General features: G+C 46.6%; 1 protein-coding gene across 2 annotated transcripts in view; it reads right to left on the bottom strand.

Moving 5' to 3' along the window:
* The window catches only part of TBCD (tubulin folding cofactor D), a 133,971-nt gene that overhangs the window by 6,724 nt on the left and 111,800 nt on the right, over nt 1-15,447 (bottom strand). For both annotated transcript variants that reach the window (XM_069954040.1, XM_069954039.1), the window contains exons 28-30: nt 2,423-2,541; nt 1,837-1,928; nt 1,413-1,553 (exon numbers count right to left, since the gene is read on the bottom strand). In XM_069954040.1, coding sequence (XP_069810141.1) covers nt 1,413-1,553; nt 1,837-1,928; nt 2,423-2,541 — 352 coding nt within the window. The remainder of the gene's footprint in view (nt 1-1,412; nt 1,554-1,836; nt 1,929-2,422; nt 2,542-15,447) is intronic.

Raw genomic sequence — 15,447 nt, 5'->3', positions numbered from 1 at the left:
TGGCTTGTCAGCCGGCTGCTTTTGAACTCCGTGCCGTTCTGCTGGGGGTGCCCAGAAAAGCTGGATCCAGACCTGGGAAACTGGGAGAAGTTTTCCAGGACTGGATCCAGCTTTTCCAGGCACCCAGAGAGGAGAGGCATGAAGTACAAGCCGACCGCCAGGCCTAACAAAGCACTTTGATACTACTGTATATTTGCTCTCCGTAGTTATAAACACAACATTTAAAGAAACAGGAATGTTTACTATTGTTTGTACAATGCTGCCACCTGGTGGTGACTTCATCAAACAGCTGCTAAAGTGATTTATTAATATTATTATAATAATGAAAGATGAGCGAATCTACGGTATTAGTGAAGCAAAACGATTCGCTATGCTCAGTTGTCATCCGACTGCCTTTGAACTCCGGGTGCCTGGAAAAGCTGGATGCAGTCCTGGGAGAAGTTTCGAGCAAAGCGATGTGTTCCGCTAATACTATAGAATCTCTTATCTCTACTTATAATGAAGGGTAGGGTGTAAAAGGGGGAAACCAAAGGAAGAAAAAAAGAAAGTAAAAGCAGGCAAGAGACAATATGTATCATTATTTTCTGTACCAAATCATCATGCTGTTTTACTAAACCTGATCAGATCACTTTCCTTCCTATATCGAGAATTTTTCAACCTCCAAAAACATCCGATATCACATCTAGCATGATTTTCATAATAATGCCCCCATGTCCAAATTCTGTAAAGGTGCAACAGTGACACCTATAGGCAAAGAGGTAGAAAGCTGGGAAGTTCTAGCACAGTTTTCCTATCTGTGACTGGGGTCTCCCAGATTCAGGAACACTGTTCTAGTTACTCAGTACTACAGCATCTTCAAGGGAGGCCTGGATGCTTCCCTCGATAAATACAATATTACAAGTTATGGGCACTAGATTACATGTGATAGGACGCTGATCCAAGATTTTATTCTGATTACTACAGTGGAGTCGGGAAGGAATTTTTTTCTCTGTGATGGGGAAATTGGAATGGAATTGGGCTTCATAAGGGTTTCTGCCTATCTCAGGATCTACACAGCAGGGATATACTATAGGTTGAGCATGATGGACTTGTGTCAACCTTATTTAATATGTCACTATGTAACTCTGCTCACATTGAATATGAAACAGCTGTATTCATATGAGTTTGTGGTAGCACACCAGCAGTATGCCAACATATAACATAGCATAGCCATGCATAATATTGCACATACTACACCATAAATATGGAATCTCTGCCCTGGCATCATGGGTAACAAATTCCTGAGTAGTATTGGAGTTGTCTCCAGACGGACAATAAAGTGTGCTGCTATCCCTTTGCTCAGGGTCCCGGTAAACCCCATTGTAACATATGACCTGTGAGTGGTCTGTACAGGTCGGCACAGTACCCCTTACCAGGCCCCAACATCTCCTCGGCTGTCTGTGGTGTAGTCATTCATGCAGTTTAGCAGGGTGTTGTAGATCAGAGTCACATTCTCCTGGCACAGGACCTCCGATGGTGAACCAGAGGCATCAACTCCAACACTGAGACAAACCCTGCATGACACAAGGAACCTTAGTTATTAAATGGTATGATAGTGGACGTTCCTATTCACTGACAGCAAGTAGAGATGTATAAAGAATAACTGAAACACAAAGGAAATGAAAAATATCTGCACTTTATTCGACTGTCTAATGGGACCTCTCAATTTGGACCCTTAGTCAATGTGCAGTGCATGACGTCATTAAGCGCAGATCACGATCAGGACTACATAACCTATGACATGGTGCATAGTGATAGTATATATTACAGGGGATCAGATCAATGACGTCTACATACTGGGAGATTGCCTTAAGAGCATCACGTCTGGACTCTGCGAAACGGACGTCTCTCCCGGAGATGGTGGTGACCTTCCTCAGACCATCCAGGACCTTAAAGACCAAAATATGATTGATGTGATATGATAGATGGACCTGTTGCGTACCGATAAATGAGAGCGCTTTGCACAACCCCGATCAATGTCAGCCACCCATATGGGAAGGAAAATTAGTAAAGAGAGTCAAGTAAGATCTCAAATCCTAAATGAGTTCCAGCAATGTCAGAATATACAAAGCACTGTGATAACCCCAATAATTATATTCCTATAATGCGAGTACAGGTATAAAGTAGATATCAGACCATGGCAGGGGCTTGTCCCCCCCCTCTCATTATAATAAATATCAGCTTCCCTAGCCTGAAGCACCAGGAAGCCTTCTGCCATCAGGAAATCATTTGCATTTCCCCATAACTGCAGTGTCACAGTTTCTGGGTCATGATTTGGAGATGTCAGGGTTCAGGAATGTTCCATCACCGTGATAACGCAGAATATGTATCATGTGGCATCAGGAGCGCAGCGAGCCCGAAGCCCAGACACACAGCACCGTACCTGCTCCAGCTTGTTCTTCAGCATGAACTTTGGCAAAGCCCCCAGGGACAGGGAAAAGCCACAGCGAGTCATCTCCTCCGCACTGTGTAGCTGTGTAGTGTAATAGCTTATAATGTCATCTGTATGAGGAAGAAAAGGGACAAAAATAACAAATATTATATAGAGGTAACCACCACTAACATGAGGACCAGAATAACACCACCAGTTATAATACCACAAACTATGTACAAGAATGTCCTGCTATATACAGGAATATGGCTCAGGGAAGAAACAGAGTGCTGCACATCACACCTATGGCTGATACTAGTGCCGCTTGGCTAAATATAAAACACATCAGAATTTTGTGTATGAATTGATCAAGCCATACTGCCCCATGTACCTCGTGCCGGTATCTGATACACATGGGTCCCTACACTAAGTCCACACCGTGCCAGTCAGTGGCCACCAACCCCGCAGGCGTGCACAGCCAGGGAACGGGGGCCATGGGACGGCCCTGCGACCCCCATGCCACAGGACCAGACCCAAAAACACCACACCAGAACCCGGCCAGCACCGCCGGCGGAGAAGGTCGCCCCCAAGCAGCACAAGTCTGGATAAGGTAGGTTTGGTGGGGCTTTTTGGGTCTGGTCCTGTGACATTGGGGTTGCAGGGCCGTTCCATGGCCTCCCTTCCCTGCACGTGCACGCTTTGCGGGGTTGGCGGTCGCTGACTGACACGGTGTGGAGTTAGCGTAGGGACCCGTGTGGACCAGAGGACCTGCGCGGTGGTACACGGGGCAATATGGTTTGATCAATTCATATACAGACACTCTGGTGTTGATTTTTAATATAGGCCTGGCGGCATTAGTATCAGCCATAGATGGGATGTGCAGCCGTTCCATTCTCTCCAGTTCGTGTTTTGCAATTCTCCCTCTCTGAACAGCTAGCACTCCTTTATAAGACCCACATGACCAAAATTAGCAGGATATGTCTGTGCTCACATGTCTGGACCCTATGTCTTCCCCATTCTGTGAGAGCAGCAATGGTAAGTGTAATACCATATCCATACTTGTGTCGTTTGGGGGCAGCCTTCCCCGCCGGTGGTGCTGGCTGGGTTTTGGTGGGGCTTTTTGGGTCTGGTCCTGTGACATTGGGGTTGCAGGGCCGTTCCATGGCCTCCCTTCCCTGCACGTGCACGCTTTGCGGGGTTGGCGGTCGCTGACTGACACGGTGTGGAGTTAGCGTAGGGACCCGTGTGGACCAGAGGACCTGCGCGGTGGTACACGGGGCAATATGGTTTGATCAATTCATATACAGACACTCTGGTGTTGATTTTTAATATAGGCCTGGCGGCATTAGTATCAGCCATAGATGGGATGTGCAGCCGTTCCATTCTCTCCAGTTCGTGATATACAGGAATATAACTACTATAATACTAATCCTATATACAAGAATATAACTACTATAATACTGCTCCTATATACAAGAATATAACTACTATAATACTGCTCCTATATACAGGAATATAACTACTATAATACTGCTCCTATATACAAGAATATAACTACTATAATACTGCCCCCTATATACAGGAATATAACTACTATAATACTGCTCCTATATACAGGAATATAACTACTATAATACTGCTCCTATATACAGGAATATAATTACTATAATACTGCCCCTATATACAAGAATATAACTACTATACTACTGCTCCTATATACAAGAATATAACTACTATAATACCGCCCTATATACAAGAATATTACTACTATAATACGGTTCAGGGAAGAAAAAGAGTGCTGCACCTCACACCTCAGTACCTCTCGGCTGCATGAAAAACATCAGAATTCTGTATGTGAATTGATCAAGCCACACTGCCCCATGTACCGCGTGCAGGTATCTGATACACATGGGTCCCTACACTAAGTCCACACTGTGCCGGGGGTGGTGGTCGCTGACTGGCACAGTGTGGACTTAGTGTAGGGACCCATGTGTATCAGATACCTGCACGCGGTACATGGGGCAGTGTGGCTTGATCAATTCACATACAGAATTCTGATGTTTTTTATGCAGCCGAGAGGTACTAGTATCAGCCATAGGTGTGAGGTGCAGCACTCTTTTTCTTCCCTGAACCATATTTTGTTTCTCTCTTTTCTCCGTGTTTTGCACTCCTCCTGGTGAGACCCACATGACCGCAATTAGCAGGAGACACCTGAGTGCTCATGGTTTTAATCCCTCCTGTCTGTCCCATTCTGTCTTTGATAGCTATGGTGAGTGCAATACCTTATCCAGACTTGTGCTGTTTGGGGGCAGCTTCCTCTGCCGGTGGTGCTGGCTGGGTTTTGGTGTGGCAATTTTGGGTCTGGTCCTGTGGCATGGGGGTTGCGGGGCCGTTCCATGGCCTCCCTTCCCTGACTGTGCACGCCTGCGGGGGGGTGGTCGCTGACCGACACAGTGTGGACTTAGTGTAGGGACCCATGTGTATCAGATACCTGCACGCGGTACATGGGGCAGTGTGGCTTGATCAATTCACATACAGAATTCTGATGTTTTTCATGCAGCCAAGAGGTACTAGTATCAGCCATAGGTGTGAGGTGCAGCACTCTTTTTCTTCCCTGAACCGTATAACTACTATAATACTGCTCCTATATACAGGAATATAACCACTATAATATAGGCAGTATTATAGTAGTTATATTCTTGTATATAGGAGCAGTATTATAGTAGTTATACGGACAAAAAGAGAAAATAGCGCTGCACCTCACACCTATGGCTGATACTAATGCTTCTCAGCTACATTTAAAAACCAACTCCTGGATGTTGGTATATAATTTGATCAAACCATATTGCCCCATGTACCAGCGTGCAGGTCTCCTGGCTCACATGGGTCCCTAACACTAACTCACCACTGTGTCAGTCAGGGACCGCCATCCCCGCAAGGCGTGCACAAGAAGGGAAGGGAGGCCATAGAACGGCTCTGAAACCCCAATGTCACAGGACCAATACCCAGAGGCCCCCGTAAATCCCAGCAGGCACCGCCGGCGGAGAAAGCTGTCACCAAACAACACACAAGTGTGAACAAGGTCTAAAACACTCACCACACTCCAGCAGGTAGAATGGGAATGGGAAGATTTACGGGGAGTGTATAGTTTATTTTCCAGAACTCCCCCAATAATTTAGCCATACAAGAGGCCATCAAAAAACATTGGCATTTGCTGGAATCAGATCCTGACCTCAGGGAAATTGCAGAAAGGAAACCATGCGTCTCTTATAGGAAAAACAAAACTATAGCCGATCATCTAAACACCCCTAGCTCACAGGTTAAGAACACCGACTGGCTGTCTCGGACATTGCCCCAGGGCAATAAAAAATGTGGTCAGTGCAAGTATTGCACCCAATTGCTGAATGTATCTTATATTTGCCTAGGAGGACATGAGTGTATGATTAGGGATTTTATTACATGTAAATCCTCATTTGTAGTTTATGCGCTAGTCTGCACATGTGGGGCGTTCTATGTGGGTAAAACTAAAAGACCTTTATGGGTAAGGTTTAAGGAGCATGCCTATTCTGTAAGGACGGGAAAAGGCGTTCCACGCCTTATAGAACATGTACGAACTGTCCATAAAGGCGACACAAGGGACTTGAAGTTCCTCGGACTGGAAAGAGTTAATTCGGTACCAGAGGGAGCAGACAAGCACCAGATACTCTTGAGAAAAGAGTCTCTCTGGATCTCCCGACTCAACGCCACGGGCCCGCTTGGCCTCAATGAGCGAAATGATCTAAGTGTATTTGTGTAAGATATTATTTACCTGTTAACATATATTTTTTCTAATTGATCACGTGCACGCTACCTGTGTATATAGCACACCTCCCATCACATGACGTCATTACCTGGTCGACAAAGGGGGCGTGTCCCCGAAACGGCCGTCCCAGTGCGCGTCCTTACCTCTCCCTCCCTGCTACCCGCAATCCATGGAATAAAGTGAGCTGTCTCATACCGGGTGAGTGCTGTCTTCATCTACTTTATACATTACGTATCTCTTCCCTACTGTCTTGCACCCCCGGCACCCAGCCATACATACCGCGGTGTATCCTGCATACTGACGTCCGTGGAACCAGTGAGACTGGAATATTGGATAGTGGTGCAGATCGGCTGTCTCTTCCCCTCGCATTTGCATACCTGTCTCTTCACTCAGCACACTACCCGACCAGCATGGAGATCCAAACGGCAGAGTCCACTCCACTGGTGCAGGCTCTACAAGCAGGGAGGGAGGGAGCGGACGCGTTTTTTGCGTCATGTAACGCAAAGGAGTCTGTGCAGGTCATCAGCACAAGAGCACTTTAATATCGCATCTCACATCTAGCAGATCGGGAGACCAGACTATTCTGGACCATTAACTCCCTAAGAGCTTACGAGGAAAACAACAGAGTCCCGAGAGGCCTGCGGACATACAAGGCACCATCTTTATATCAAGATGACCCAGAATTCATCCACGCCTGGCAGATAGCCCATCAGAAACATGCCATGCACCTTATGTCTATTACGCTCCAGCGACACTGCAAGGAGTACGAACTGATCACCACAGATTTGTGCAAAGCTAAGCATGAGCTACGTAACAGAGTCTCAGAAGAGCAAGCCAACACCTTCTTTGCGAGACTCGAAACTAAGTTGATTACACTCCAAAATGAAACAAAAGAAAGAAAAAAAGACAAGTTTATGAGAGACAAACTTGATTATGAGACCCAACATGTGTTTGACTGGAGTCAAAAACACAGAAGAGGTCCTCCCAGACGTAAATATACGAGTGATATATATACCACGGAGTCTGAATCCAGTGGATCGGATGAGTATACCAGCAAGACGGAGATGAACCCCGCACCCTCCTCAAACTCGTCCCGAGCTGCCCCTTTAGGAGGAAAACCAGAAGGGGGGGCAAAAAGTGGAGGGCAACGAGGAAAAGGAGACAGGAAGAGGAAAAACGTATCGTGGAAACGCTAACTATACCGGATAATGTAATCAACATTTCAGGAACTGAGATTCCCCCGGACTGCCTTCAAGTCCTATCCAAGGGACTCAATTTCGGTCTATGTGAGAGTTTTGACCCTGTAGGGTTTGAAATTGACTTATTTAACCCCTTAGTGACCGCCGATACGGCTTTCTACGGCGGTCACTAATGGGCCTTATTCTGCTGCCATCAGCTTTTTACGGCGATGGCAGAGAATAAGGCTGCGTCCCGGCCCCCCCCCTTACCGACGATCGCCGCTATTAACGTTATAGCGGCGGCCGTCGGTAAAGAGGATTACCGGTGCCGCCGCCACCTTTCATCTCCCCCCGCCGTGAATCTACGGCGGGGGGAGATGAAATAAGTGTATATCAGACCCCAGATCAGACCCCCCTAGTGCCCCGATAACTAACCCCCCTCCCCCGGCGGCCATCATTTCCAAGATGGCCGCCGCCATCGCTGTGAACCGACTAACGTCGGTTCACAGCGATTAAAAAGTTAAAATGAATGAAAGCCCCATGCTCTCCGCCACCGGAGGTAGCGGAGAGCATGGGGCAGTCATCGGGGACCCCCCTGTGGGGTCCCGGTACAAGCGATCAGCGGTATATACTATATACCGCTGATCGCTTGTACCATGTGCTCCCGGCACTTTTTATCCCCTGTCACCATAAATGATTGGTGACAGGGGATAAAAAGTGATGTCCCCCCACCCCCCAAGTCGCCCCCCCACCCCCCCTGTCACCCCCGTCCCCCAGTCACCCCCCCCCTTCCCCATATACGTTACCTGCTCCTGGAGCTCCTTCCTCCTCGACGTCCTGGCTGGTTATGAAGTGCGCATGCGCTTCACAACCAGCCAAGCTCTGAAAATTTAAAGTGACAGAGACCAATTTGGTTTCTGTCACTGAACTATGATTACTGAGATAGAAAATATCACAGTAATCATAGTAATACAGTGAAAATGAATGTATAAAGTACAAAAAGTGACAAACATACAAAAAAATAAAACACACACTTTTTATTATAGTAATAATTGCAGTTTACTCCCAAATTACCCCTAACCCCTCCCCAGATTACCCGTAACCACCGCACGTTGCCCGTAACCACCGCACGTTGCCCGTAACCACCGCACGTTGCCCGTAACCACGGCACGTTGCCCGTAACCACCGCAAATTGCCAGTGACCCCCTCCAGATTGCCCGTAACCACCCCAAATTACATGTACCCACCCCAGATTACCTATAAGCACTTCAGTTTATCAGTAACAATCCCAGATTGTCTGTAACCCTTCCAGGTTGCACATAACCCCCCCAGGTTCCCCGTAATCATGCCAGATTACATGTAACCCCCCCCAGATTGCACGTAACCACCGCGCGTTGCCTCTGACCACGCCACGATGCCTCTGACCACGCCACGATGCCTCTGACCACGCCACGTCGCCTCTGACCACCACACGTCAGATTGCGGTGCCCATGTCAGATTACAGGTACCCACCCCAGATTGCCTATAAGAACTTCAGTTTATCCATAACCACCCCACATTGCCCGTAACCACCCCACGTTGCCCGTAACCACCCCAGATTGTCTGTAAGCACAGCAGGTTGCCCGTAACCAGCCCACGTTGCCTGTAACCACCCCAGATTGTCTGTAAGCACTGCAGGTTGCCCGTAACCACCCCACGTTGCCCGTATCCACCACAGATTGTCTGTAAGCACTGCAGGTTGCCCGTAACCACCCCACGTTTCCCGTAACCATCCCAGATTGTCTGTAAGCACAGCAGGTTGCCCGTAACCAGCCCACGTTGCCCGTTACCAGCCCACGTTGCCTGTAACCAGCCCACGTTGCCTGTAACCAGCCCACGTTGTCTGTAACCAGCCCACGTTACCTGTAACCAGCCCACGTTGCCTGTAACCACCCCACGTTGCCGTAACCACAGCAGGTTGCCCGTGACCACCACACGTTGCCCATAACCACCACACGTTGCCCGTAACCACCCCGCGTTGCCTGTAACCACAGCAGGTTGCCCGTGACCACCCCATGTTGTCCGTAACCACCCCAGATTACCTGTAATCTCATTTTTTTTATTTTATTTTAGTAACTGCGCTATTCTAATAACTATTACTAGCTGCGGTTTTGCTCCTGTAAATTGGCGCTCCTTCCCTTCTGAGCCCTGCTGTGTGCCCATACAGTGGTTTATGCCCACATATGAGGTACCGTTTTACTCAGGAGAACCTGCGTTACAGATTTTGGGGTGAATTTTCTCTCCTGTTCCTCGTCAAATTGAGAAATTTCAAACTAAACCAACATATTATTGGAAAAATTCGAGTTTTTCATTTTTATTGGCCAATTTTGAATACTTTCCTCTAATACCTGTGGGGTAAAAATGGTCACCACACACCAAGATGAATTCTTTGAGGGGTGCTCTTTCCAAAATGTGGTGACTTTTGGGGGGAATCTATTCTGCTGACACTACAGGGGCTCAGCAAACGCACCTGGCGCTCAGAAACTTCTTCAGAAAAATCTGCACTGAAAATGCTAATTGGCGCTCCTTCCCTTCTGAGCCCGGCTGTGTGCCCATGCAGTGGTTTATGCCCACATATGGGGTACCGTTCTACGCAGGAGAACCTGCTTTACATATATTGGGGTGACATTTCTCTCCTGTTCCTCGTGAAATTGAGAAATTTCAAACTAAAGGAACATATTATTGGAAAAATTCGAGTTTTTCATTTTTACTGTCTACTTTTGAATACTTTCCTCAAATACCTGTGGGGTCAAAATGCTCACCACACCCCAAAATATATTCTATGAGGGGTGCACTTTCCAAAATGGAGTGACTTATTGGGAGATTTTACTCTGTGGACACTACAGGGGCTCTGCAAACGCACCTGGCACTCGGAAACTTCTTCAGCAAAATCTGCATTGAAAAAGCTAATTGGCGCTCCTTCCCTTTTGAGCCCTCCTGTGTGCCCATACAGTGGTTTACGCCCACATATGGGGTACCATTGTACTCAGGAGAACCTGCGTTACAAATTTTGTGGTACTTTTTTCCTCTTGTTCCTCGTGAAATTGAGAAATTTCAAACTAAAAGAACATAATATTGGAAAAATTTGAGTTTTTCATTTTTACTGTCTACTTTTGAATACTTTCCTCTAATACCTGTGGGGTCAAAATGGTCACCACACACCAAGATGAATACTTTGAGGGGTGCACTTTCCAAAATGGAGTGACTTATGGCGAGATTTTACTCCGCTGGCACTACAGGGGCACTGCAAACGCACCTGGCGCTCGGAAACTTCTGCAGCAAAATCTGCATTGAAAAAGCTAATTGGCGCTCCTTCCCTTCTGAGCCCTCCTGTGTGCCCATGCAGTGGTTTATGCCCACATATGGGGTACCATTGTACTCAGGAGAACCTGCGTTACAAATTTTGGGGTACTTTTTTCCTCTTGTTCCTCGTGAAATTGAGAAATTTCAAACTAAACGAACATATTATTGGAAGAATTCGAGTTTTTCATTTTTACTGTCTTCTTTTGAATACTTTCCTGTAATACCTGTGGGGTCAAAATGGTCACCACACACCAAGATGAATTCTTTGAGGGGTGTACTTTCCAAAATGGGGTGACTTATGGGGGGTTTTCTCTCTGCTGACACTACAGGGGCACTACAAACGCACCTGGCGCTCAGAAACTTCTTCAGCAAAATCTGCATTGGAAAAGCTAATTGGCGCTCCCTTCCTTCTGAGCCCTGCTGTGTGCCCATACAGTGGTTTACGCCCACATATGGGGTACCGTTGTACTCAAGAGAACCTGCATTACAAATTTTGGGGTGCTTTTTGTCTCATATTCCTTTTGAAAATGAGAAACTTTAATCTAAACGTATATATTATTGGAAAATTTAAATTTTCAATTTTTTTACTGCCTAATTGTGAATACTTTCCTCCAGCCCCTGTAGGGTTAAAATGCTCATTATACCCCTAGATTAATTCTTTAAGGTGTGTAGTTTCCAAAATGGGGTCACTTATGGGGGTTTTCAGGATACCAGACTTCTAAATCCATTTAAAAAAAGAACTGGTCCCTAAAAAAATCAGTTTCACGAAAATGTGATAATTTGCTGATAAATTTCTAAGCCCCATAACACCCTAAAAAAGTAAAATATGTTTACCAAATTATGCCAGAATAAAGAAGACATATTGGTAATGTGACTTAGTAACTAATTTATGTGCTACCACTTTCTTTTTTTAGAAGCAGAGAATTTCAAAGTTCATAAAATGCAAATTTTTTTAATTTTTCATGATATTTTGATGTTTTTCACAAAAAACACACAAAGTAGTGACCAAATTTTGCCACTAACATAAAGTGCCATATGTCACGAAAAAACAATCTCAGAATCGCTAGCATACGTTAAAGCATCACTGAGCTATAAGAGCATAAAGTGAGACAGGTCAGATTTTGAAAACTTAGCCTGGTCATTAAGGCCCAAACTAGCTGCAGCACGAAGGGGTTAAAGCCATTAGAAAAGTCAATTTAGTGAAGTATTTCGCTACTAATAAATTTACATCACAACAGCAGAACACATTGTCTAGATGCTCCATAGGACCGTTAGGATTCCAAGCACCTATGGGTTTCAATGCCGAGGAGATCGAATGTCTGCGGTTCCTAGCGGACATTCCCTCTCCCTCTGACACTCCTCCCACCACCGTAGATTCCAGGTTTACTGGAGGGAAAAAGTCTACTTTTACCCCACAGGTGACACCCGGAGGGCCACTTGACCTATTCCACAAGTCCGTACTTAGGGATGTCAGGGCACTCAGATATCCACCTGTATCCATGAATGTCACAGAGAGGGAAAACAAAGCCATCCGTTGGTTGAAGTCACGGCAGGACCTGATAGTACGTAGAGCTGATAAGGGGGGGGCTGCTGTCATAATGTCCACATCATACTACCACACAGAAGCCCAACGCCAGTTAGGGGATAGAAACACGTACACTGTTTTAAACAGGGACCCTATGATAGGCATACAAGAAGGACTTAGGAAGCTATTGAGTAAGCACACAAGAGAAGGTGCAGTGGACCTAAAATTAGCCGAGAAACTCCTCCCTGATGCTCCCAGACCGCCCAGGTGGTACTTCTTACCCAAGGTGCATAAGTCACTGGAAGTGCCACCTGGGCGACCTATAGTCTCAGCCATTAACTCCGTGACCGATAACCTATCTCAGTTCTTAGACTGGCTCCTTAACCCGATCCTTAAGAGCACCCCAACCTATTTAAAGGACTCTAGTGACTTTCTTAAAGTCCTCAGTGACATTACATGGACCGAGGATTGTGCCCTGGCTTCGATTGACGTGGAGAGCCTCTACACTCGCATCCCACATGATGCGGGTGTGGAGGCTGTCAGGTGGTTCGTCACTCAAGGCAATAACCCTACAGCTATGGTCAACTTTATTGGCGAAGCTTTACATTTCATCCTCACCAACAACGTGTTCCGCTACGAGGACAGGGCACGCCGGTCTCCTGTACGTATGCCAACCTGTTCCTCGCTAAGCTGGAACACGATGTTGTTTTTTCCACCAACAACCCTTACATTAAGTTTATTAGGTCTTACCATCGTTTTGTCGACGATATTTTTATTGTTTGGCAGGGTACAGAGGCACAATTTTCTGATTTTATCCAGTTCCTTAATGCACACAACCACGTCAACATGTTTTTCACATCCAAGTTCGGTGGCCATTCTCTGGAGTTCCTGGATGTTCAAGTAAATATCCGCAATAAGGAGATTCATACCTCAGTGTACAGAAAACCCACCTCTTGCAACTCTCTTCTCCATTTCGGCAGCTCACACCCTGCGCATGTTAAGAAAGCTATTCCATATGGCCAGATGCTGCGCCTGCGCAGGGTGAATTCTACTGATGATTCATTCAATAAACAGGCTGCCGAGATGGAGAGGAGATTTGCTGAAAGAGGGTACCCCGACACTCTAGTTAAAGAAGCACGTCACAGGGCCAGTATACAGAACAGGGACAATCTTCTGTCATCCTCCACTAAACACAAACCCCTTGATAGAAGGTTTAATTTTATTTTCCAGAACTCCCCCAATAATTTAGCCATACAAGAGGCCATCAAAAAACATTGGCATTTGCTGGAATCAGATCCTGACCTCAGGGAAATTGCAGAAAGGAAACCATGCGTCTCTTATAGGAAAAACAAAACTATAGCCGATCATCTAAACACCCCTAGCTCACAGGTTAAGAACACCGACTGGCTGTCTCGGACATTGCCCCAGGGCAATAAAAAATGTGGTCAGTGCAAGTATTGCACCCAATTGCTGAATGTATCTTAGATTTGCCTAGGAGGACATGAGTGTATGATTAGGGATTTTATTACATGTAAATCCTCATTTGTAGTTTATGCGCTAGTCTGCACATGTGGGGCGTTCTATGTGGGGAAAACTAAAAGACCTTTATGGGTAAGGTTTAAGGAGCATGCCTATTCTGTAAGGACGGGAAAAGGCGTCCCGCGCCTTATAGAACATGTACGAACTGTCCATAAAGGCGACACAAGGGACTTGAAGTTCCTCGGACTGGAAAGAGTTAATTCGGTACCAGAGGGAGCAGACAAGCACCAGATACTCTTGAGAAAAGAGTCTCTCTGGATCTCCCGACTCAACGCCACGGGCCCGCTTGGCCTCAATGAGCGAAATGATCTAAGTGTATTTGTGTAAGATATTATTTACCTGTTAACATATATTTTTTCTGATTGATCACGTGCACGCTACCTGTGTATATAGCACACCTCCCATCACATGACGTCATTACCTGGTCGACAAAGGGGGCGTGTCCCCGAAACGGCCGTCCCAGTGCGCGTCCTTACCTCTCCCTCCCTGCTACCCGCAATCCATGGAATAAAGTGAGCTGTCTCATACCGGGTGAGTGCTGTCTTCATCTACTTTATACATTACGTATCTCTTCCCTACTGTCTTGCACCCCCGGCACCCAGCCATACATACCGCGGTGTATCCTGCATACTGACGTCCGTGGACCCATTGAGACTGGAATATTGGATAGTGGTGCAGATCGGCTGTCTCTTCCCCTCGCATTATAGTAGTTATATTCTTGTACATAGGAGCAGTATTATAGTAGTTTTATTATTGTATATAGGAGCAGTATTATAGTAGTTATATTATTGTATATAGGAGCAGTATTATAGTAGTTATAAAATGCGGTTCAGGGAAGAAAAAGAGTGCTGCACCTCACACCTATGGCTGATACTAGTGCCCCTAGGCTAAATAAAAAACACATCAGAATTTTGTGTATGAATTGATCAAGCCATACTGCCCCATGTACCTCGTGCCGGTATCTGATACACATGGGTCCCTACACTAAGTCCACACCGTGCCAGTCAGTGGCCACCAACCCCGCAGGCACGCACAGTCAGGGAACGGGGGCCATGGGACGGCCCTGCGACCCCCATGTCACAGGACCAGACCCAAAAACACCACACCAGAACCCGGCCAGCACCGCCGGCGGAGAAGGTCGCCCTCAAACAGCACAAGTCTGGATGAGGTGTTGCACTCACCATAGGACCTGCGCGGTGGTACACGGGGCAATATGGCTTGATCAATTCATATACAGACACTCTGGTGTTGATTTTTAATATAGGCCAAGCGGCATTAGTATCAGCCATAGATGGGATGTGCAGCCGTTCCATTCTCTCCAGTTCGTGTTTTACAGTTCTCCCTCTCTGAACAGCTAGCACTCCTTTATAAGACCCACATGACCAAAATTAGCAGGATATGCCTGTGCTCACATGTCTGGACCCTATGTCTTCCCCATTCTGTGAGAGCAGCAATGGTAAGTGTAATACCATATCCATACTTGTGTCGTTTGGGGGCAGCCTTCCCCGCCGGTGGTGCTGGCTGGGTTTTGGTGGGGCTTTTTGGGTCTGGTCCTGTGACATTGGGGTTGCAGGGCCGTTCCATGGCCTCCCTTCCCTGCATGTGCACGCTTTGCGGGGTTGGCGGTCGCTGACTGACACGGTGTGGAGTT

Source organism: Dendropsophus ebraccatus, chromosome 14, assembly GCF_027789765.1.
Source record: "Dendropsophus ebraccatus isolate aDenEbr1 chromosome 14, aDenEbr1.pat, whole genome shotgun sequence".
NCBI classification, from domain to species: domain Eukaryota; kingdom Metazoa; phylum Chordata; class Amphibia; order Anura; family Hylidae; genus Dendropsophus; species Dendropsophus ebraccatus.
This window is presented reverse-complemented; position numbering and strand designations above follow the sequence as displayed.